A 26,258-nucleotide genomic window follows, 5' to 3' on the forward strand; every position below is an offset into this window, starting at 1 on the left:
TGTGCACACAGAGATAAGCCATTATCCTTGATGAAATGACCGTCGTTATCAACACATTATCCAGCATTATTCTCATAACTTTGCTGCCAAAGCTGCAGGTTTTCAAAGATAATTCTATGTGACAGTCAAAACTGTTGCAAGATTTCTGAGGAAATCTTAGCATCTGACATTAACACACTCGGGGAAGACTATCGTAAGATCCTCAAGAATAATGTAATATATGAAGGATTTCACTTTCTATTTGACATATAGACTGTACACTTACACTAAGTGCACTTTCTTGCTCTGTTTCAGGTGCTGAAATGGAACATATATTTCTGATTCTTTTACTGTTTAGTAAGGCTTTATCAGTTGGAGCTCAATTCAATGGATACAACTGTGACGCCAACTTTCACAGCCGTTTCCCTGGTGAGGAACTCAACACTTTTTCTGTAACTGGATGGAATTTAGGCCCTACATGTGAATGTCTCTTTAAAGGAAATTTCTCCACAAACTAGCTACATATACCAAAAAGGAGATAATTCATTTTTAGAGTGATGGTTTTGAACTGTCATACCAGAAGTGCACTTCTTACCTAAAACATGATAAAAAAATAAAAAAATCATCATTTCAATTTTTTATCTAAATAAATAAATAACAAAATATCAAACCTAATATCTTGTCACTCATTTTAATGCCTGTATGCACCTGCCTCTGTTTGTGTGTCTTTCAGCGGAGAGGGATATAAGTGTGTACTGTGGGGTGCAGACCATCACCCTCAAGATCAACTTCTGCCCTGTCCTCTTTTCTGGCTACACAGACACTGACCTGGCCCTCAATGGACGCCATGGAGACTCCCACTGCCGTGGTTTCATCAATAACAACACTTTTCCCACTGTGGTAATCTTTAGTATCAGCCTGGCGATGCTGGAATCCTGTGGCAATTCCCTGGTGGTAAGAAAAGCAGGAATAGTTATAATGAATTGCTTGTTTAGCAGATTTGACATTATTACTGTCAGCATCACTGACGCTGTTAATGATGGAGTTGGATTTGGTGCTTCAACTGTTATGGGTCAGAAATATTATAATATGAATAGCTTTGAGAAAATATTATCAAAGCTAATGAAAATATAGTTTACTGTAAAGGCTGGGTTATGTACAGTTTAACTGCTGAAAAGTGTCATAAAATGACTCATATTCTTAGATGACTTGACAGTTACTTTTAACATTTTATATGCTAAATTATACAGGCTAAACAATTACAAACTGAAGTGGAACATTTTAAAAACAGCAAAAAGCCTCCCCACCGTTTGTAGAAAAAGATCAGATGATGAGTGAAAAAAGAATCTTAAAACAGTTTAAAGGAAGTTTAAAGTGAATCTTTTCTGTGTTCTGTGTTCAGCTGGATGCAATGGCACAGTTCCTGGAGGGTCTATGCTCGGATGAAAAGGGATTGAGTTGGGGATTAGTGAGGGGCCTTAGCATGCTCAGTAGTATGGCTGATGGTCCAGTCCGGTGTGCCCACAGTAAGATAATGGTGGTTGGTTAGAGCCAGAAGGAGGAGTGTCACTCACACTGGTTTTGTTCGCCTCAGGTCTCCACGGCTCAAGGGCCCAACGCTTATGGTAACCTGTCACTGGTGCAGATTGGAAACATATCAGGGTATATCGACACACCGGATCCCCCCACCATCATCAGCTACCTGCCAGGTCTGCTGTACAAGTTCAGCTGCAGTTACCCACTGGAATACCTAGTCAACAACACACAGCTGGCCTCGTAAGTCTCACCTCCACTTTTTCATTGGTTTGAAAGTGCTCTAGTAGGTTGCTACAGAGAGTCAGTAAGCCATCCATTGAAATAAGTTCAACCAATTAACAAATGGGAAAAGAAAAAGTCATGGAGGGACATATTGACTACTGAAATACAGGGGGTGGACAACTAAATACAAATACAGTCTTTTTTTTAGAATTTATGCTGTTCAGTTTTTGTTGACTCAGAGAGGTGTTAATAAATATGTTCATTTATGAGGATGTTGTTTGTAATAATGTAAATTTGAGTCATTATGCCAACGGGGTGAACAAAATAAAAGAACCACTGGCAATACATAATTAATACCGTCCACACACTAGTACTGAATTTCTGTTTCTGAGTTTGTCTTCCATGATGCACACAATTTTTATTGGAAGTATAATGCATTCAGAGACAACACCACCAGAAAATGAAGCCTAAAAAATAACATGGTGCTGGATCAACATGTCTCTGACAGAGTCGACAAAACTTGACCATTCTCAGCTTCAAAAGGGTTCTGGGGCTATTGTTTTATATCTCATCATATTTTTGGTGTTTAAGTTGTGTCCACCTCTTGTATCTAAAACTTTTCTGGATCAAGTGGGGGAAGAAACAAGATTTACCATGGAGGGATAATGTTCACAACATGGCTAAAAAAATAAAGATTTTTAATCTGAAGTTAAATGTGCTCAGTATGAAATTCAGATCATACCGCTCTCAACATGGCAACAGCTGAGCCAGTGGCTCACAGCTAACAGTGCTCACAGCGTAAACAGTGCTAACAAAGTAAACAGTGCTAACAAAGTAAACAGTGCTAACAGCGTAAACAATGCTCACAAAGTAAACGGTGCTAACAGCGTAAATAGTGCTCACAAAGTAAACAGTGCTAACAGCATAAACAATGCTCACAAAGTAAACAGTGCTAACAGCGTAAACAATGCTCACAAAGTAAACAGTGCTAACAAAGTAAACAGTGCTAACAGCGTAAACAATGCTCACAAAGTAAATAGTGCTAACAAAGTAAACAGTGCTAACAAAGTAAACAGTGCTAACAAAGTAAACAGTGCTAACAGCGTAAACAGTGCTCACAAAGTAAACAGTGCTAACAAAGTAAACAGTGCCAACAGCGTAAACATTGCTCACAAAGTAAACAGTGCTAACAAAGTAAACAGTGCTAACAGCGTAAACAATGCTAACAGAGCTAACAGTGTTTACCTGAGGGAGAATCGGAGGATAGGTGCTACGCATCATGATAACAGTGTTATCAGCTGTACCTGTCTATGAGAGCAGTGCAGAGCTGCGGCCGTTAGCAAACCAGTGGGGCACGCTCATATGCACTAACATCACAACACAAGATGCTGCAAGTTTGTTCTTCTTTATTAATATTGTGAATATTAGCAAGTAAAGCACCATCTATGCTTACAGAATTATTTTCTAATTTAAAAAATGCACATACCAGTCAGGCAAATGTCACTTCAAATATTGGAATCACCTTTCAAAATGTTTTTGGGAACTTTGATCTTTTCTTTATCTTCATTGAAGGTCAGCAGCTGCAATCTCAGTGAAGGAAAGCAATGGTACTTTCATCAGCACGCTGAATCTACTGCTTTACAATGTAAGTTTACATCAGTTGAGTCGAAATATCTGTTATTTTGCTGCACAGCAGGGCAGCTTATAGGCTGCTGCACTGGAGACAAAGTCATATACCAAAGCTATAATAAGTCAGAAAGCATCTACGAGCATTCAAAGCTCTGCAGCTATGTTAAATGAATCTGCACCTTTTAAATCTGCAATTTCAGTATTTTCTGAGGATGATGATCTATGTATGAGATGGGAAGGATACCAAAGGTTCAGAAACCCTTTCATGTTGCCCAAGTAGGCAGCAAATGACCTTTAATCCTGTAATTGGAGAAAATGATTCTCAATTTACCCTCAATTCATGTTACACCATATGCTAAATATAGTCAGTTTGAACCAAACACTAATAAAGGGGATTGTGTGGATACCAGATAACAAATATGCAGGGATTCATGAAGTGTAGTGAAACTGAACAAATCATCCTCAACAGGATGAAGGGAAAGAGTCGGGTATTGTGACAAACTTGCTGAAATGCTATTATGGTTTATGTACAGGACTCGTCATACATTCAGCAGCTGTCCATCCCCATGGCAGGACTGACCCTGAAGACGCGAGTGTTTGCAGCCGTAAAAGCTTCTAACCTGGATAGGAGGTATTCAATCAACATCCAGCCATTCAATCTGAATAAGTCACTTTATACCAAAACAACATCTTTTTAGAGGGAGAGTAGGTTACCATATCCATTTATGTTGTCCATTATTAAATAATGCCATTGGTACAAGCACAATGTAAGCAACCCTACCTATACTGACCATGGAGAGCAATACACAGTGCTGTAAAGTGACACCTTTGGCTGCAACACAATGTGAAGAAAAACACCACTGACCTATATTTAGGTGATATAGAAGCAGAGTAGGGATTTATGGCACAACTCCACCTTCCTCCAAGAAGTTTTGACCTCTTCTATATTTAAGTTATGCCAGATCACAGTAAAAGTAAAAAAACGTGTTCTTAATTTGTTTATTAGACTCATTATAAGGATGTCTCAGAAAAATAACAGCTTATAAATTGAATCAGCCTGCTTTATAAATACACATGAGACAGATGAAGCATTAGACTTTTAACTGTGTTATTTGTTCACCTGAGAATAACTTTTGTGTTTTACTGCTCCCATTGATGATACACACAGTGCAGGCATGCACCATGTCAAAGTCTTGACTCTGACTTTGTACCTCTCTTTGATCTTAGACGTTTTTCTATCTGATCTCATGAATTCTGACAGAGTCTCTTTCAGACAAATTGTGACAGAGCATGAAAACCACATCGTACATCACACTGCTGGTCCTGTATCTTTGTAATCGTTGTTGGAAATACATTCTGCTGAGTACACCTGACCTCTCCAGAGAATTGACCAAATCCCCTGATGTTCTCTGACTAGATCAGATGTAAATAGATCTAAATTTGATCATTTTCATGGGACTTATCTACTCCTTCGTTTTGAACATGACATGATTTGACTATGTGAAGCTTTTGTATTGTGGTCATTCGATCTTGCCTGTGGGGCTAGTCGTAGGTGGGAGAGTTACTTTGCCTGAAGGGTGGGAGTAAACATAAGGATACTTCACAGATTTTAAGGGGAGATGGCTCATTGTTTATCACCTTATCCTGACTTCCTTTGTCACCAGAAATACATTAACTATGTCTATGGCATGCCAATTTCCAACCCTGTCTCCTACAAATATGTTAATGTTAACTACAAATTTGCAACAGCAAACCCATTATGAAAGTATTACGAATAATGTTCTCTATTAATACAATGACGCAATGTTGTTAATTAATAATCCAAGAATATGCAAGTATTGCTCATTTAAAAAATTGTACTGCTGGAAACAAGAGCTACTTAAATGAAAAGTGCACTCAGAGTGTATGTACTCTAGAGGCTTCAATTTTCCACATTACACATGTGTAAATTGCACATTGGCCCACAAACATCACAAAAACCCTGGTGGTACTTACATCATTTAAACTGGGAGTGGCGGGCCGTGTATATTATACCTGGGCCTTCAGTGCTGTCCTACTACAGTTGAACCAACTCCTAATAACCACATTATGACGGCAGCGTGACGGGATGCTTTGTCATTAACGGGCAATATAGTCTGATGCATATAGTCAAAATCAATGTAATTAACACAATGAAAAGAACAAACTCACAAGAACCAGTCACATATATTTATTAGAGCTGGGCAACAATTACAATTTTTAATCGCGATTAATCGCATGATTTTCTTGCGGTTAATCGCATTGTTATGCGCAAAATTCAATAATGAATTCAAAAGTAGTGTATTGCGCACTTTTATTTTAAAAGTACTGCTATATGAACAAAAGGGCAATAACATTTGGTTTGCAAACACTTTAAACAAATAAGGTTATTTTTAACAGCAGTATTCCCTTTACACAGCAGCAGTTATATCTCTTCACTATCTGTGCTCAGTGTGCTGACTTTATGTGAAACGTTCCACTGCTGTGCAACATCAATAACATGTTCCGCGCACGTTTCAGCAAAATGTCTTGTCTTCTGTCTTCATGACAGTCAGAGCATGTGAATGCAGCTCTGTTCATCAATATAATGCTATAACTCAGAGGTGATGATGGTTACCCAGCGATGTCCAGTAGTCTCCAGTGAGAGCAACAGCTGGTGCACGTTGTAACGCTGTCGCTTTAGTAGTCCTCTCCTTTTCATACAACTCGTGTATTCTTCTTGTGATGGTGCGTCTTGAGGCTCATACGTGCCGTCATTCGTTGCGATCCTAAGAACGTTCCTTAGACCGACATCTTCCACAACACTAACCGGCTGCAGTTTGTATCCACTTCTCTGTAGCATCTGTTAGCTTGTCTTGCTTTTGTTTATCTATACTTCTCCCACACGCTGCATCAACGCAGTCTGCCGAAGACTTCCTCCACCGCTGCCAGTGAGCAACGGACTTTCAAAATAATAATAAAAAAATAAAATGCGTTAACGCGCGATAAAATAGTTGCCGACGTTAATTACTTAATGCATTAACGCGATAATAACGCGTTAACTTGCCCAGCACTAATATATATATATGACAACAAAGCAGGTAGAATAACATAAAACCCAAATAACACGATCAACAGGCCTCTGCACATTCCAGCAAGGGCACGGTCTATTTAAATATTATTCACATCGGAGGGAGCAATATTAACCATATCATAAAAACAACACGATAGAAAAATTAACACAGTAGTAAGGCTACTGCAGATGTAAAAATACAAAAGCTGCTGTTCACTATTTAAAGACAAAAGTCCATCCTCCTTTCTTTGAGTACAAAGAGTTCAATGCCACGGTTGTACAGTACATCGGTGCGGTTCGGTTCCAGTAAGAAGTCCTTCTCGATTCAGTGATGACAGTCGAGCCTCCCCAGTTGTACTTCTTGAATACATTTTAATGCGTTTGAGGGCTGAAAATGTCCACTCAGCAGAGGCAGCAGATATTGGGATTGTCACCACCAAACATGCCAAAACGCTAAAACGTAAAAACGTCTTACATATCTTTAACCTTTAACTCTTACTACTACAAAGTTCTGCTAGCTAGTTTCACAACAGTCAAGCCGCACGTTAATGCTGACGTACTTGTAGGCTAGCTAGAAGATCTGGCACGTCAAAGAATACGCCCAACATGTCAAACTAAAAATCTGATTGGTTGAAGACTATGACAATCAACAATATCGTCCCCATTTACTTAAACTGCAAAGGGATTCACTTGTAATTCTGAAGGCCTCCGGGCAGATTTTTTTACTTAGAGACAGCATAGGGGCGAAATCTGATTGGATAAAAGCTCTACTTAAAACAAGTTGTGCTGGAAGCAGCGCAACTGAGGAAGACAGTAGCTATGCAATGAGATAATGAGCTAATGGGAAAAAATATTTACAATACATGTAGTGTATTTATCAAAAATAATTCAATCATAAAATAGCTATAACTTTGTGATTCTGTCTAGGCCAGCAGAGAAGGCTTGCTGGCCCTGACGGCCAACCACTGGGATTTAAGTTGATCTTTCCTCCTTCAGCAGATAGATATGAAAACAGCCTTTTAATGTCAAAATCCAAGTAAAGGAACAATACGTAAAACATTTTTGAGTGGATGAGGACTTTTATTGAAAAAATCAAAAGTAACTTGATGACCTGTTTTGTACTTTATTCAAAGTTATGAAACGTTATTCCTCATATTTTGTGGGGTTTCCTGTAAAAGCCAGCAACACCTTTCAATTTCCGTCTTTACAGGAAACAATTTAGTTTAGGAAACAAAACTACTTAGTAAGGTTTAAGTAAAGATCATCAAATACTTAGTTAGGTTTAGGAAACAAAGCTACTTAGTCAGGTTTAAGAAAAGATCGTGAAATACTTTCTTAGGTTTAGGCAACAAAACCATTTAATTATGTTTAGAAAAAGAATGTCGTTTGGCTTAAAATAACCACGAAAGTGCCGGAGCTACATTATGAGAGTTACGTGACAAATCCCTGGCTAAAGGTTGTTGGTTATCGGACCCATACACTTCTCTTCCCGTGAGTGCTTTAGTGGTCTTTATACTTTGTCGTTCATGATAACCTGGATAACATATGAAATAATTTCGTGGGATATCTACGAATTACAGTGCATTATCGTCCGTAGGTACAGCTACGAATGCTGGTTGAGACCAGCCTGCATAATTAACATTTATGCAAAACCACCATCTTTCTTAACCCTAACAAACGTGATTCAAGCAGGAAAGGAGTCTCTGTTGTCAAAGTTTGTGCGACCACCATACATACTGACCATCTCGTATGGCTTTGGAAGCGACCTAGTAGAATTTTGGGAGCAGGTCCACACCTCTACCATGCCTCTTCCTGCATTCCCATAAATACCCACCGAAACCCACTCCTCCCGTTCCGCTCTTGAATTCCACATCAGAACAAAGACGGGCTCTTGGTTCTGGTGGAATGCATTGAAACATTTAGTAGGTAAGTAACCTTCTAACAATCTCATTTCATCTACTTACCTTGTTTCCACTATGGATACCATCTCGCTATCCCTTTCCGACGACGATCTTTTTGGACCAGAACGACCAAGTCCAAAGTCTCCTGTGCACGACAGCAAACAAGATCCGAAAACACGTCCACCACCTTTGTGATCCAGACACCTCTTTACGCCATCTAAAACTCACCGGGGAAGTAAGCGAGTCCAGCAAGCCCTTACAAAGTGTCTTGCATGTGTGGTATCTTGCCTGCGACAGTTCTGTTGAAGTGATGAGGAAGGATGCTCCGTGGACACTGTTCTTGCTGGTATAATAAAGTTTAATACAAACAAGCAACACATGCCATTACGGACGTCTAGATCGTCCGGAGGTCTCAAGTCGAATCTGAAAGTCCCTGCTTCTAGGGCGCTCGCTTCATCTTTATATAGGGTACATGTTATGTTTACATCTGGGCGGAACGTAAGAGAATGTATGTGGCCTCCTCATTCTACACATCCCCCCTTCTGCCCCTGGTCTCCTGCACATCTGGTTTTCATCTAAGACAACTACACTTGGGGTCTTCTCTGTATTGTGTAAGACCTGAAAATATACCACATATTCCCCCCTTCGAGACTTACACAAAGTCTCGAAAAACTAACAGAAGAGACATACAAGTGTATAATCATGACAAAATTAACAACCCGTCCTTTTTAACATTAAAGCAACGGTACGGAGTATAAAAGTGAGTGAAAAACCTGTTAGGCAGCTAATTTTTCTTGAAATATCCATTAAACAATGTAAACAGGAAAATTCTCTCACGGTCCCTCTGCCAAGGCAACCATAAGTAATACTCCAAAACACTGAAATGAGAAATTTAGCAATTTGTGTAAGGAAATGACTTAAGCAAATACATATGGAACACTCAGCAAATCAAAACAAAACAATGTCCAAAGTCAGGCTGGTCGACCCATCGCACCTTTCTATGGACCTTTTCCTGCCTACCCCACTGTCCCTAAACATCGAGAAAAAGAAAACATCCGAGGTCCCATTATATTTAGAAACCATCATTTCCCAAGCATTTAATATACAAAGACGAAAATTCATTTTTAATAATACTAATGTAACATTTCAGTGAAGACATAAGACTGTATAACGCTGCAGTTTCTCAGCAGCCGTGACTCAGGTGTAGTATCGATGATGTCTTGAATCTGGATGTTGTATCGCCAGTCCACGTTCAGAGTCCTTCAGATTTTCATGTTTTCATGTTTGAAGTGTCTGAATCCATTCAGCCCATCGGAGTCCCTGACAATCCACCACCCTCCCAGTGGTCTTCCCCCAATATGTTCTAGAATGAAAGAAAAGAAGGCCAGTATCTTTTGCATACAGAACAGATACACATTAAAACATCAAACACCGAATAATAACACTTCTATAAGTAAAATGTGAGATTATAGCTCATAATGTCCATTAATCATATTGTTCATTTGTTTCCATACCCCCCCTTCGAGACTAAACAAAGTCTCGAAAGAGCAAAACAAAATCAACACTACAAACTACGCACGCAATAACCTAGGTAAATAATAGGATTATAATCATGAGATATTCAAAATGGATATTCCTCCACCACTTCGATCTTTATTGCGTCATCCTCATCCATGTCCGAGATGTCATATTAGATGTTCGCGTTATGTTTACAAATGTCGTAGGTGCCACAGATGTCGTCACTGTTGTAGCATTCATCCCCTTTGTAGTCATAGCTAGAGTAGTAGTCTGAGTAGTTGTATGAATGTTCTTAGTTGTTTCTGGATCCCGTGTGCTGGCATATTTTGACAATCCGATTTTTCAGAACACCATTCATTCTTTCGCACATCCCTTGACTTTGCGGATGATAGACTGCACCCAGACGTTGTTTAATTCCAAGTTTTTGCAAAATCAATTTCACCGTCTTATCCACAAACTCTTTCCCATTGTCTGAGGATATTCGATCTGGAAGTCCCCACCTGCTTATGACCTCTCTACATAAGAACTTGGCTTTTTTTTTTCGTTTCAAATGCCAAAAGGCCATCGTGTAAAGGACAGATTACAGTGTAGCTTAGCATTCCCAGTATCTTTAATCATAGCTCTCAAAGGCCCTGTCAAGCTAGCATAATCCTCAACCCATGCTGAAGAATATCCTGCAATACCAAGAAATGTCATCATCTCTCGAACTGTTCTGGGTTTTGGAGCCTTGCGAATAGCCTCCACATGACTCTCAGAGATGCTTCTGTGTCCCTGCGTTATTGTTTGACCCAAATAAGTTACCTTCTCCTTACAATACTGCAGTTTCTTCAGAGAGGCCTTGTGACCCTTCTCTGCCAGTATTTGTAGCAATTTAGTTGAGTCCTTATGACATGTCTCCTCATCCGGTGAACAAATGATGATGTCGTCCACATATTGAATTACATTACTTGTTAATACCTGCTCTATTCCCTCCAAATCGTCTTTCACTATTTTATTGAAAATGTGAGGACTATGTTTGAACCCTTGTGGCAGTCTCTCATACTCATAAGATTGTCCATTGTACGTGAACCCGAATAAGCTTTGGCTTTCCCTACTAAGTGGAACACTGAAAAACGCACCACATAAATCTAACACTGTGAAATGTGTCGCATTTGGCGGAAGTTGGGCTAACAAAGTATGTGGATCCGGTACTTCTGCTTGAAAATCAACCACCACTTCATTGACCGCTCTTAAATCATGTGTCAGGCGATATGAATTATCTGGCTTCTTTATTGGCAACAAAGGCGTGTTGCTCTGCGGGTCCTGTGTTATTCTTAAAACACCCGCCTTCAAAAGTCCTTCAATCTGTGGTTCAATTCCTCGGATTGACTCTTCACTCAGTGGATACTGGTTCTTCCAAGGTGGTTTGACTCCTGGTCGGAGTTCAACTCTTACTGGTTGAGCTGACTTCACAAGTCCAATATCAGTACTATGCCGAGCCCACAAACATTCTGGAACTTGTTGTAGCATCTCTTCTCTCATTGGGTCTGAGTCCATCTTAGTACTGCAGATTGGCTCATGTGTCATTCGCACAGCATGTGGCTGTCCTTGTCCTTGAGCAGAGATCATGATCTTAATGAACCTCTGATCCTCGCTCTTCCAGATGGCAAGATTCTCTGTTACTGGTGTAAAAACAGCTTCTTCTGCCTCCGCCATCATTTCTCCCACTTGCTTCTGCGTATGTTCTTCACACACCCACAAGGTCACATGTGGCACACTCTTCTCGATATCAAACTCTTTGTCCAAATAGTCATTTCTGTGTATCTTCATAGCTGCTTCCTTGTGGTCCCAAAATTATACAGCCCGAATTTAGTTGAACTTGTTTTGGTTGTCGACTCAACCATTCTTCTGCGTATGTTTGAGCATCTTTCTTGAAATACTTGAGCGTGCAGTGAAATGGATACTCTGGACGCTTCGCGTCGGGCATATTTACGATGATAAACTTTTCCCACAACTTAACTGGCTCAAGAAAATCTTCATTAAGATTTCCGATCCAACATACTGTAGAAGCTTCAGTCTCTGTTGTCATCAATAATTGGTGAACACTCTCGTTTGGCATTTCAACCTGACAGCCGTCTGGTTTACACTTTATTGTACACCCCAATTTACACATAGCATCTCTTCCCAAAAGTGTCTCTCTTTTCTCTCTCTTTATCTGTTCTCTCCTTATCCCTCTCTCTCTGCTCTTTCTCCTGTATCTCTTTTTCACTTTGCTCTCTCTATCCTGTTTCTCCTTCTCTCTCTGCTCCCTTTCCTTCTATCCCTCTCTTTCAGCTCTCTCTCTTTTCGCTCTTTCTCATACTCTCTTCTCTCCCTGTCTTTTTGTGCTTTCTCTCTCTTCTCCTTTTCTTTCTGCTCCTTCTCTGTACGTTCCCTCTTCGTTTGCTCTCTGTCCTCTCTTTTTCAAACAACTGGAGAATGTCAAGCTCCACTTGCCTCTTCTCCTTGCGTTTTCTCCTCTTTTTTCCCTTCTTTTGCTCTGCCTTGTATGTTGATACAAGTACCAGCATTATTTTAATTACATCTGGGTTAAGAGTCCCCTCCACTGGCCATGGTTGGTCAATTTCAGGCCAGCGTTTATGACATTTTTACGATATTTTTGCAATGTTTGCGATGCCTCTAATTAAAGGATTATTCTTCTGTACCACTTCAACAGGAGTGATTACTTTTGGATTTTTAGTGTTCTTTTTTCCCATTATAATGACTTCCTCTTATTTTCCGTTATTGTACTTTAAGAATTAATTGCTACAATTAAAACTACTCAAGGCTATTTAGATTACTTCCCCCCTTCAATTAACCAATTCTCAAATTATCCAATTAACCAATCAACCAATCAACAAATTAACAAATTAACCAATTAACCAATTATCCAATCAATCAATCAACCAATTAACAAATTATCCAATATTCAGCTCAAATCATCAGACAGTCACCATATTGATGTACACCACAGCACAGATCAGAACAAACCACGCACGATAACAAAAATGGACATCTGCAATTGTCAGCAGAGGTTAGACCAAACAATCATATGCCATTAATTAATTAAATGCATTAACTGGTCAATCAGTTGCCAAGTTTTCTATTTATTTATTTATTTATTTCTCCTATCTGCCTAGAGCATGTATTCTTTCATGTGTATAGGCGCAGGTCAGTATCCTCTTAGGCTTATAAATGAAAGCAGGTTTATATGTGTACCATCAATATTACCTACGACTGAGAACACATACAAAGTGTTTTTGCTAAAGAGTTTTTGCTAAAGAGTCTGTAGATAAATTTGTACCGGCCTTTAGTAGATTGAAACGTAAGCCTCCCCGTGGACTTCAGCCAGCCACACTCCGTGATGTGCCGGTCCACTGCCTTGCCTGTCCTTCTCAATTCTCATTCACCGTAAATGACATAACAGACAAGAAACAGGCAATGATTTAGTCTCTTATGAACCCCTTCGGTCCCGTTAACAGCATACATGAATATTATTCCTAACTTGAACCCCTTCCCTAAACATTGTAGCATTTAGTGAACTCCAACTGAACCCAACAGTTCAACTGGCAACGAAATTCTCTGTATCTCCCAAGAGAGTTTTATCCTCACCTAACGCCTTTCCACCCTCACATTCCGACCTCCATCTGGAGGGAATTTTGAGACGAGTAAGGGGGGGGGTGTCAAACTCTACCCTTCTTAAACGAAGTTCATTGTGCATTTAACAGCTCATTTGTTATTTTACGTCCCTTTTAAGAAGAGCTCATGTTTTATTTACTGACTCGTTCAATTCATTAGTCTTCTCAAACGAAGCTCATTGTTTTATAAAATACATCGTTCAATTCATTACGTCTTCTCAAACGAAGCTCATTGTTTTATAAAATACATCGTTCAATTCATTACGTCTTCTCAAACGAAGCTCATTGTTTTATAAAATACATCGTTCAATTCATTACGTCTTCTCAAACGAAGCTCATTGTTTTATACAATACATCGTTCAATTCATTACGTCTTCTCAACCGAAGCTCATTGTTTTATAAAATACATCGGGCCACATATCTGTCCTTTCAAATTATTAAATGTCCCGTTCTAACATCACCACCTATGTACGTTTATTCAATCATAATATGTTTTTTCTTTCTTTTAACGCATCTATTCTCATCCTATGCATTTTTATGGCACACATCTGGAACACATCAGCAGCTAAGTTTCACACACATCCCTTCCGTACTTCTACGCACACCCATTTTCCCTCTCTGCTCATCCCAAAGTAAACACACACACACATACCTTAGCCTTCATTCACACAGCATGCTTTTTGCCACTATTTCCTTTTCCTTTTAAAATTTATGCTACCTCTGAGGTGTAAATATTCGATGAGAGGCTGCATCAGACACCTTTCGTCAACAAATGTCAGAGTGGTAACAGTCAATCGAATTGTGAATTTACACTCTCCAGTTATTAAACTGACCATAAGATGTCGTTTCAGGTTTTACGTGGCCCGTACTACATGCTCCTACACTTGAGGGCTCTACCTATCTGATTTGCGGCTCAATCATATGATCATTTCCTTTATTTCCTTATCACTCTTTCCTTTAACCTTTTACATTTATTTATTCAAATTACCTGGATCCAGGTTTCCCCCTTTGTTTTTCTAACTTAATTCCGGACTATGTCAGAGCCATCGTTACGCAGTGACTAATATGCATGTGTCTTACCGTTACGAAGTTGAGGGCCCCTCTTCATTAATCTTGCACGATACTGTTTAGCCCACCTTATCGTTACCATGAAGCTATTCTAAACTATTCCTTTTTCCTTTTTCTTCACTTTTTTATCTTCCCCCTTTTTTACATTAAATTTAGCACGGAGCCTCACTTTAAACATCAAATCAACAGGACATGTCCATAACAAGAAGGTTCTTAATTTACGGTGTGTCCAAGCAACTCCACATAACAATTCCACATAACAGCCCCAATTTATGACCAGCATTCAATCGAGAGAGCTCACCGTATGTGAAGTCGTCGTATTAGGAAACTGCAAGGCCACCTCCGATCCTGTTCGTGACGCCATCTATGTGGTATCTTGCCTGCGACAGTTCTGTTGAAGTGATGAGGAAGGATGCTCCGTGGACACTGTTCTTGCTGGTATAATAAAGTTTAATACAAACAAGCAACACATGCCATTACGGACGTCTAGATCGTCCGGAGGTCTCAAGTCGAATCTGAAAGTCCCTGCTTCTAGGGCGCTCGCTTCATCTTTATATAGGGTACATGTTATGTTTACATCTGGGCGGAACGTAAGAGAATGTATGTGGCCTCCTCATTCTACACATCCCCCCTTCTGCCCCTGGTCTCCTGCACATCTGGTTTTCATCTAAGACAACTACACTTGGGGTCTTCTCTGTATTGTGTAAGACCTGAAAATATACCACACATGGTCCATATCCCGCCCGGGTCATCCCTCCTCAACTTTCAAAACAAATACAGTTCCCAGTACACCTCCCTCATCAATGAAGAAAGGACAAGTCCATTCAAAGACATTAAAGTGCCGCTTGCAGTTCCCCGACTTCATCACCACTGAGAAAGATGCCAGTTTCCCACCATCAAACCAACTATTACGGCCTCACAATATGCAGCCATCACCACTCTCCAGCGAGGTCCCCTGACAACCAGCCTTCTTTAATCTTTGATTGGACCATAGCCACACTTCAAAAAACATTAAAAGAAAATGGAATTCATTGTCACAGATTGGACAACAAAGCAAAACTTTTCAATACGCACATGTCTGCCTGCCGTGCTTACCGCTCAGTAAACACCAGTCCTCTTCTGGATGACTTCATCGCGCAAATGCCACCAACATGCCACAACATCAGCACTCCAGTTAAAGAGAAAGTTCACCCATATCCCGATCACAAAAGCGGCAGAAACAGCAGCAGCAAAAGCAAAGACCACCTTCAGCCAACCAAAAAAAAGGGCTTCAGCAACATCCAATTGTTATTTAAGCCATTTACCGGTGCTTCAGACATTGGAATTTTGAGGATCCCATCTTCCCATCAGTATACATCATCCAGGTTTTTCCGACACCGGGACATCAGCCTACCTTGCCACCAGCACCAGCTACCTCTCCAGTCAGCCTGGGCAGGGGAACCTGGCAACAGTGCCCCCCCCCCCCCCCCCCCCCCTCTTCCAGCTACCTCAACAACTTTTCCGCCTCACAGTTCTACCAGTTCTTGCTATCTATGCAACCTGGAGCTACAGGCACTGGGATGCAGTACCCAGCTCTCATCCACAGCCCTTAATGCAGCAAGCTGCCCTCCCATTCATTCCCCTTCCTCCCTCCCAACTCCTTCCACCTCAGCGGACAGCCACGAACTTCACCCTAGCTACAGCTAACCCTCCCATTTGCCATACCAAGTCTTTCATTTGTTGTCCTTCTCCAGTCCCCACCAACCTATGTAAACAGATCATTGATGGTAATTACTTAGACCTTGCCGTCCTCATTATGCCTTCCCTTCACCAACTGCCTGTCAACAGATTTCCAGAAGGCCACAATCACTATCATCACCCAAAAGAGAAAACACCCACCAGCTCCAAAGAACTCACACCCACAGATATCGCTTACACTTTCTCTTTTCAGAGATTCTGTTCTCAATTCAAGAATTGGACAACTATTTGGTAATGTTTTTTATCAATACCATATCCACCTTGCCTCGAAAGCTGCTGCCTGTCTGCAACAGTTCAACAAGGACACATACTGGGGCATGCTCGACAACGCATTTTCCTGCCGCATCTTCGCTGCCCGAGCAGCCATTTCATGCTCCTTATGCGGTGCCCCGTCTCACCCAGCCAGTTTCCATTCCCGCCCATGCTAAGCCACAGCTAGCCCATAAAAGAGCTTCAACTTTCTCTTGCCTATTGCCCTTGGCTCCTCCAGCACCCACACCTCTGAAGCCTATATCATCAGCCATATAGTAAAAAGGGGTAGGCCCATATTTAATCGAGGATGTCGTGCCATCTGCAATAACTTACCATAGCAATAACAACACCATTCCTCACAAGTCCCAGTGCCACTTCCTCCACATCTGCTCTTTCTGTGGAGGAGGCCACATCCGCCCAGCGTGTCCTCACAACCCCACTTCGACTAACCTAGGTAAGCACCTTTCGATACCCATTAACATTCCAGCCCTAGCAGCAGCACTTCAAAACCACTCTGATCTGGCTTTCGTTCAGTTCCTAATCAAGGGGTTTGAAAAAGATTTCCACCCTGGAATCTTCACACAACCATCCATCCCTTTCCAATGCAAAAATCTTCAGTCAGCTTTAAACAAACCTGAGTCCGTCGACCAGCTACTTGCTAAGGAAGTGAAAGAAGGCTTTTTGATTGGCCCATTCGCTCAACCTCCATTTCCTAACTATGGTATCAGCCTCATCTGTATCGCAACCAGGAAATACTCTGTAAAGAAACTTATCATTATTGATCTCTCTGCATCCCAGATCTCACGGCAGTACCATACCCAGCATAGACAGATTGATTCCGAGCAAAGACTTCACCCTTCACTATGCCACCATTAATAATGCTATCGCCCTCATCAGAACTCCCCGGAAAGGGGTCTTCACCTGTGCTTTCAAAGTTCTCCCAATCCACCCTGACTTCTGGTGTTTCTTTGGAGTCCAGTGGCGTGGGGGGAAATATTACTTCACTCTTAGGCTCACCTTCTGCTGCAAAAGCAGTCCTAAACTCTCCGACACCCTGTCAGAAGCCCTCTGCTGGATCCTGTCTAATAACCATAAAATTCCATTCCTTGTCCATCCTTTGGATGATTTTCTCATCATCTGCCCTCCCTCATCACCACACCCTCTGGTTTGGTCACCCTGACTTCATTTTTTTCTGAACTTGGAGTTCCACTGTTGACAGAGGGCCCATCCACATCCCTTGATTTTTATCGGAATCCCTCTTGACACAAAGTCGTTTCACTCCATCATCGATAGCCTATCACTCTCAACCCTCTCATCTTACTGGACAGCTTGGAAGTGCTTCCACTAATTCTATGACGAGTACAATATAACATTTGATCTGGTCCCCGTGACCTCTTTTGTTACATTTTTGCTCATTCCGTTGCTTGCTGTCTTCCTGCATCCTCACTATCTGTCACGGTTTAGGCTTTGCCCCCTGTGTTCCTGTGTCTCTGTGTCTGTGTGGCTCCGCCCCTGGTCTCCTCCCGGCTCCCTCCTGTGTCTCTGGGTACATCTCAAGTCTCTTAATTGTCATTTCCTCGCTCCTCAATCCTCACTCGAACCTGAGGAGCCATGAGCGAGGACCCACGAGAACAGACTTCCAGGAAGTGTTTTAATGGCCGACATGCCCCCTCATTGTTCATCAGTCATGTGATTGGACGCTGCAGCCGATCAGATTGATGAGATTTTTTTCAACGTGTAAACAGTGAAGACGGATCACAGAATAAAGTCAAGCTTCATATTTGATTCGTTTTCTGAATCAACATCTGGTTTAAATAAATGTTCATTGTAGACTGAACAACAAAAGGACCACAAACAACTTTCTTCATTTATTAGAAAGATTTGTCTTTTCATAATCTGATGTTTCCCTCAATAACTTTTATTATGAATACAATTAAAGTCAGAGGGAGCTGGAGAGACTAAACCCTTTGTATATATGTATATATATATATATATATATACATATATATATATATATATATATATATATATATATACATATATATATATATATATATATATATATATATATATATATATACATATATATATATATATATATGTATATATATCTGTATATATGTATCTATACAGAGAGAGAGAGAGAGAGAGAGAGAGAGCTGAGAGACGAAACACTTTTTACATCATTTATCATAATTTCATTCAGTCACGTGAGGCTGATCATTCCTGATTGTCGGGTTTGATGAGTTTTATCATTTAAGAGAAACAATAATCATATTCTGGGTTATCCGCCCTGAGATGCTGAAGGCGCTGGACATAGTTGGGCTGTCCTGGCTGACACGCCTCTTCAATGTCGCATGGGGGTCGGGATCAGTGCCCATGGAATGGCAGACCGGGGTGGTGGTTCCCATCTTCAAAAAGGGGGACCGGAGAGTGTGCTCGAATTACCGGGGTATCACACTACTCAGCCTCCCGGGGAAGGCTTATGCCAGGGTGCTGGAAAGGAGGCTCCGACCGCTTGTCGAACCTCAGATTCAAGAGGAGCAGTGCGGATTCCGTCCTGGCCGTGGAACAGTGGACCAGCTCTTTACCCTCGCAAGACTACTGGAGGGGCTCTGGGAGTTTGCCCAACCAGTCTACATGTGCTTTGTGGACTTGGAGAAGGCTTTCGACCGGGTCCCTCGGGGGGTCTTGTGGGGGGTGCTGCGGGAGTATGGGGTGCCGGACCCGTTACAACGGGCGATCCGGTCTCTGTACGACTGCAGTAGGAGCTGTGTCCGCATTCTCGGCAATAAGTCAGACACGTTCCCGGTGGGTGTTGGCCTCCGCCAGGGCTGCCCTTTGTCACCGGTCCTGTTCATGATTTTCATGGACAGGATATCTAGGCGCAGCCTGGGGGCGGAGAACGTCAGTTTCGGGGGTCTCGGGATCGCCTCTCTGCTATTTGCAGATGATGTGGTCCTGTTAGCCTCCTCGGATCGTGACCTCCAGCATTCACTGGGGCGGTTTGCAGCCGAGTGTGAAGCGGCGGGGATGAGAGTTAGCACCTCCAAATCTGAGGCCATGGTTCTCTGCCGGAAACCATTGGATTGCTCCCTCCAGGTGGGGACGGAGTGCCTACCTCAAGCGAAGGAGTTCAAGTATCTCGGGGTCTTGTTCACGAGTGAGGGTAAGATGGAGCGGGAGATCGACAGACGGATCGGTGCAGCTGCAGCAGTAAAGCAGGCGCTGCACCGGACCGTCTTGGTGAAGAGGGAGCTGAGCCGGAAGGCAAAGCTCTCAATTTACCACTCGGTCTAAGTTCCTACCCTCACCTATGGTCACGAACTCTGGGTCGTGACCGAAAGGACAAGGTCGCGGCTACAAGCGGCCGAAATGAGTTTCCTCCGTAGGGTGGCCGGGCTCAGCCTTAGAGATAGGGTAAGGAGCTCGGTCATCAGGAGGGAGCTTGGAGTCGAGCCGCTACTCCTTCGCGTCGAAAGGAGTCAGCTGAGGTGGTTCGGGCATCTAATTAGGATGCCTCCTGGACGCCTCCCACTGGAGGTTTTCCAGGCACGTCCAACTGGGAAGAGACCCCGGGGAAGACCCAGAACACGCTGGAGAGATTACATCTCCCAGCTGGCCTGGGAACGCCTCGGGATCCCCCAGAATGAGCTGGAACATGTTGCCGGTGAGAGGGAGGTCTGGGTCGGCCTGCTTGACCTGCTGCCACCGCGACCCGACCCCGGATAAGCGGTGGAAAATGGATGGATGGATCGATTATTAAGTACAGTGATCATGTGAACAGACAACAGACACAAACTTCTCAAAAGTCTCTCCAGCTGTTAAAGCCGACTGACAGCTGATCCAGCTGTGATCATCAGCCACCGTCATCAGAAACAGACGTCGCTTCACGTGACGCAACTGAGGAAAGGACGTCTCATGTCTGTTTAAACATATTTCCTCGTTTCCTCTCTCCTCGCATGTTTTCCTCTATGCATCCCTGGTGGGAGGGACTAAGACGCAAGGAAAGGACCCAAGTGAGGGAAACGGGGATGCAATTAAGAGACTTGGGATGTGTCCCCTGTGTCTGAGTGTCTCCTGATTGCTTTCATTCACTTCACCTGTGCTCAATCACCTGCCCCTAGCTTTTTCCTCTGCCAACCCCAAACTGCACTCATTCAACTCAACTGCCTGCAATCTACTCATCACCCCACACACATATACTCCCCTGCTTTCCCTGTTCTGGTTGTCAGATCGCTTGTGTTCTTCCCTGTGTTTGCTCCATGTTCCGGCATTTTGCGCTCGTGTTTGTTTCTATGATTTGTGACTTTGCCTCACTACAGTTTTTGGATTTTTGGCTCGCTCCCTGTTGGAGTTGTTTTGTGTTCCGGTGGATGACTGCTTGGTGCCTAATAAAGAACCTTGCTTTCCACCTCATCTCGTCTCCAGTGCCTGTCTCTGCGCGTGAGTCTCTGCTCTGTTCCAGAAGCGTGACACTATCTGCTCCAGATACAGCAATCCTCACCTTGATCTCACCTTAGAAGCCATGTTCTCACTAGGTTTTGTCAGATGTTCTAAGTTCACTGCCTCAACCCTCCACTTTGACCCATGCCGCCACACCTGCATATCGTCTTAGTTCTCAGAAGGCACCATGACATTTTACTTAAAGTGAACCAAAACCAATCAATCCAGCCAATTTACACCCATCTTTTACTTAAAAATACAGTCATCGCTGAGTCCATTAGAGCCAACTACTTGCAGTTTCGGAAATCCAAGACTTAATACCAACAGATTGTCTCTTCATCTCAATATCCGGTCAAGTAGGTACTAGATTCTTGTCATGGTCTCTCCTCGTCTGGCATATCTCCCGCCTTTTACTCTTGACACTGTTTTAGGATTGGAGCCGCTACCTCGGCCTCCCGTAATGGTGTCCCAGAACACCTTATTCAAATCATGGACCGCTGGCCCTCTTAAGCATACCATCGCTACATCCGATTAGATCTCAAAGATTTCAGACTTATTTCAATATTGTCTCACGTCATTGGGGTTTTTGGGATTCGTCATGCCCGGGCGCCACGGCGGATTACTCGACGAAGCTCTTTTCAACTCATTTGACCGACCAGACAAACTACATGTTGAAGCCCTTCATTTATGTTTTTATTAATAAATTGTTAAACGCATACCATATATACATGTAATGCTTCCTACTAAAAAAAAGGAATTCAAGGCAGCAATTACTTTTCTATGCAATACATAATTGGGAAAAACAAATATATAGTATATGGACATCATTTCTTGTAGACAGGGTTGTAATAGACAGTTCTATCTGTTGAAACAATACAAAGATCATCAGCAGGCGAGGTGAGCATTGTGCCATCAAAGTGTCTGCCTTTAGACACTTTGATGGCCTTTACCTCTACATAATCTCAATTGCATTAAAATCCATCAACTCTGCATTTACTAATCTTTAATGTTAAATAGATGGAATGTTCTAATGGACTACTGCTACACCACACCCTCTGGAAACCCCAACGATGACCTCCGCTATGATCTTTTCTTTAGGTAACAGATCTATGGTTTTGTTCAGTTCTTATATTTCTGTTTCTCTCCTTTCTAATAATCTTTTTCTGATTTTCCCTCCCTGAACCAGCTGTGAAAAAGACCCCCAGACCGCCGTCTTTGAAAATGGAAAGAGCCAAATGGGCCGCTTTGCCTTTGAAGTATTCCGCTTTGTAAAGCACAAGAATCAGAAGATGTCCACGGTCTTCCTACACTGTGTCACCAAACTGTGTCGAGCGGATGACTGCCCAATGCTCATGCCAGTGAGACCAACAAAGGACACTTTCACACAAAGCATGACATACTATTAGGATAAAATATAACAGACATATTTTGTCAGTATCTCTCTTACACCCATCTACAGCTCCATCTTATGGAGGAAGCATGTGACAACCAGACTCTGAATTTCACAGCTGTCAAACATTCACTTATACACATCAATCATCTGTGGTGGAAAGTAACTAACTACATTTACTCAGTTACTTTTGAAGCACAATTTTGAGGTATTTGTAATTGACTTGAGTATTTCCATTTACTGTTACACGCCACTACATTTCAGGGAAATATTGTACTTTTTACTCCGCTACACTTTTTTGACAATTAGAATTACTAATTATGTTGCAGCTTAAGATTTTACAAACAAAACATATTCTTTAAATATTTTAGTTTATGAATTAACCTACCAACATTGTGAACATCAGCTCCAACTCAACCATCTATATTAAATTATTTTTTCCATCAGTAGCTTAATAATCACATATTAAAGGATAGAAATATAACACTGGCTGATTCTGTATGAGTACTTTGTCATTTGAGATTTTAATTACATTTTGCTCTAATACTTTTATAATTGAATAATTTGAATGCAGGACTTTTAATGGAGTCTTTCTACATTGTTGTAATGCTACTTTTGGTTAAGTAAAGGATCTGAGTACTTGTTCCACCATTGATAACCAGACAAAGTCAGGCCACCAGGCCACCCATGAGTTTCTAGTCGCAACAAAATTACATGTTTCATAGCGCCAGGACCTGTATATTATCTTGAGGTGTTTACTGACTTTCTGGATATTTATTTACAGTCAGATATCCTTTATTTACTTTATTTCCTTGGCTCATATAGAAAAATGTATCTTCCTCAATGTATCAAGTAAAACTTGTGATCTTTTCTGACAATTCAGAAAAATGTCTGATATATTTGTCAGATGTTATTATTATATTCCGCTCGTCTCACATTTCAAAACAATGCTTTATCAAGACCTAATTGACAGCAGCTGGGGGTTAATTGTAATTTTCTGGTAAAACCAGAGCAGCTGCATGATATATTGTAACAGGCTCTATCCTTCAGTCAGCATATATTGCCTCATCCTTCTTTAATTTTTCAATCATAGAAGTTGATGAGAAAAAATCATGAGTAAGTGCAACACCTTCTATCACTATATCTCTCCTGGTCATTTTTTACAGATCTGTGGCAGCAGGAAAAAGAGAGATGTCATGGAGGGAAAGGAATCAAACGCTGCATCTGGGAATGCCGTCCTGACTGCTGGGCCAATCATCACTCGGAGTGGTACAGTTTCTGATATTCCTTTCTCTCAGTGTCTTTTTCCTGCCAACCACCTTTATCTTTCTGACATAATCCAAACTCGACTGTTACTGCCTGAGGAGCCTTTTCTTCCTAACTTATACCCAATACATGAAGCCAGGCTCAGACTACAGGAGTTCTGGACCTATTTATCCACGATTTACCCCTGTCAACAATTGGAGGAAAAATACGATCCAGGACCTTGGTTGATACCAGATTGTTTGGTAATGTGAGCATTTTACAAATCCAGTCTTAAACCTCCCGAAATGTTCGCAGCCTTTTCGGAGCAGTCCCTTTAATATCCAGAATCAGCTGACGTGTTATTATGAATCCCGCTGCTCTTCCTGGCAAGACCAGCCCTCTGCAGTATTCAAACGCTAGGATTGGCCGGGCGTCCATGCCCACCAAAACTGGTAACCTTATGTGTTTGGGTCCTATGCCGTGACCAATTGGCTATCCTTACCTGAATTATATCCACTGTTTGCATACCATGATATTTCCCTGAAAATAGTATGCAGTTTGCCTACTCTTGGTTTCGGACATACTAAAAAGTTCTCCCATACGTTTTTTGCGTACTAAATAGCATGTTAGTATGGAATTTTGGAGACAACCTCAGTGTCTGTTTTGTTTACATCTACTTCCCCGAGAGATCAAGGGAGGTGGCAAGTTGCTTCGTCTGGCATGATAATCTTAATAATAGCTTGTAGTGTGTGATATGCCATTATTTTAGATTAGAGAAAGGATCTGTGATGCAACCCGATTTCAAAATCTTTTTGGATTTTAAAACTTCTGTAGTCTGAGCCCGGTTTGAGCTTTTTTAATTTCTTTCAAACTCCACAAGTCTTCTCTTTCTGTGATTTCTAACAGTTCCATGTATTATTTATATCTGAATTGATTTTCAGAATGGATATATTAAGAATGTATCAAGCCTCAGGTGGTTGATTGATGGTGATAACTCATCTCGGCGACCTAGATGGTTAGAGAGTGCTGGAAGGCATCCTGTTGACTCATGTACTGTACAAGAAATGAACACACAATTACTGTGTTGCTGTTACCCTTAAATGGCCTTTACTTTTTTTTCACAGATGAGACGCCAACCAACAACTCTCAGTTGGGTAAGCCCTCACATTTTGTGCATTGTGTTGCATTATACTTTTAAAGGGGTGTTGCCTTTCACTGATATGAAGTGAGCCATTTAGAATAATAAAAGCCTCCAAAAAAGGAAAAGGTCTCACATACTCTTCTGTACGATTATATCGTATCATCCTGTCATGTTTGATGCATGTTGTGAGTTACATTACATCTCCCCCTGCCTTTACTAATTGCACTTAAATTAGTTATATTGCTACATAACACCAGAAAGTCATTGATTGTAACTAAGTGTAGTACGAGCAAAGAGAGTATACTTTTTTAGTTGAGAAAAAGCATCCAAACATTTATTGTCGCTTATAGTTATATTCTGGTCTACTTGATTCTAATGTCAGTGATGAAATTGGTATATCTGCTGTTAAGATGGATTTTTCTTTCCCCTGATTATTGAATGTTGATGCCTGTTTGATTTCTGGTGTTTTGGATGGCTGAATCATTTTCTGCTATCAAACACCACTGTAGTTGAGCTGGAAATATCTCAGCGTGTATGTGGGATTTGGCAATTAAGTTGTCATAGAGCAAGTGTTGAAAGGTGGATGAAATAAGAACTGATTTGATTACCTCTTTGTTGTTTTGCTGCTCTAGCCCATCTGAAAGCTCCAGTGTTTCAGATGAACACAGTGACAAGCGCGCTCATCTCCGGCGTGATCATCCTGGGCGTCATGAGTGTTTGCTTCTTCATCTTCTCCCTCACTCTCGTCAAAGGCAAAAGTGCTCCTGTCAGCACTGTGTCTGGAGTCCGAAACCCAGTCTTTAACTGAGCACCTAACACAACTCCCTGCAGACTTTCCTCCACAACCGACAGTGCTCAGCGAGTGGCAAACAACATGATGTAACATGATGTTGGTGCATGTTGTCATCTTTACAGGAGAATGCAAGTTAAATGTTGATGTAGGTCTGTGCAGTGTGCATTAGTGTAGAAGTAAATGAGGACTTTTTTATATGTTGTTCTATACTTTGTGTTTCAACCATGTGGCAGGCTAGGCCTCAACCTGCCTGTAATTATTTGTCATGTTTTGACCCACATTAATTAATACCGCAGCTATACAGCTTTCAATTGCAGGGTATAGATTCAATTAAAAGGGCTTACAGTACATTATAGTAGTGCATGATCTGTTGGTAAAACGTACACTTCCTGCTTCGAGACTTAAATATGAAAACACTTCATTTGGATAAATATAACTTGAGAGAATGAGGGAATTCTAATGTATGAAAATAAAACCTTTAATTAAGTGATTCAGTGAACTAACAAAGCCTCAGACTCGGAGCTTAACGTTTTCTCAATGTAAAATCTAACTTTTAAAAAGGTATTTATATAATAATTGGAATAAATCTTTAATTTATTAATAATGCTACATATTTGAGTGCTAGTCTTTTGATTAATCATTTGAGAGGTCTGTTCTACCTAAATATGTATTTCA

At 41.4% G+C, this 26,258-nt stretch overlaps 1 protein-coding gene across 1 annotated transcript; it reads left to right on the plus strand.

Annotated features, from left to right (window-relative positions):
* The first annotated feature begins 294 nt into the window (after positions 1–294).
* zpld1a (zona pellucida-like domain containing 1a) lies at positions 295–25,697 on the plus strand. The gene is made up of 10 exons (XM_076102500.1): positions 295–408; positions 713–933; positions 1,574–1,755; positions 3,310–3,382; positions 3,900–3,997; positions 22,032–22,112; positions 22,201–22,372; positions 23,571–23,673; positions 24,774–24,803; positions 25,423–25,697. The coding sequence occupies exons 1-10, from the start codon at positions 303–305 to the stop codon at positions 25,596–25,598; spliced, it is 1,242 nt and encodes a 413-aa protein (XP_075958615.1). The 5' UTR covers positions 295–302; the 3' UTR covers positions 25,599–25,697.
* Positions 25,698–26,258: the final 561 nt, after the last annotated feature.

Source organism: Anarhichas minor, unplaced genomic scaffold, assembly GCF_050575085.1.
Source record: "Anarhichas minor isolate MPS153535 unplaced genomic scaffold, ASM5057508v1 ptg000027l, whole genome shotgun sequence".
Taxonomy (NCBI): Eukaryota; Metazoa; Chordata; class Actinopteri; order Perciformes; family Anarhichadidae; genus Anarhichas; species Anarhichas minor.

What these genes read in the sequence shown, in the direction of transcription:
- zpld1a (XM_076102500.1), top strand. Translation starts at nt 303, where the DNA reads ATGGAACATATATTTCTGATTCTTTTACTGTTTAGTAAGGCTTTATCA. An exon ending in CGCTATGATCTTTTCTTTAG is followed by an intron (nt 22,113 to 22,200) that starts GTAACAGATCTA and finishes TCCCTGAACCAG; the next exon opens with CTGTGAAAAAGACCCCCAGA. An exon ending in ACTGCCCAATGCTCATGCCA is followed by an intron (nt 22,373 to 23,570) that starts GTGAGACCAACA and finishes CATTTTTTACAG; the next exon opens with ATCTGTGGCAGCAGGAAAAA.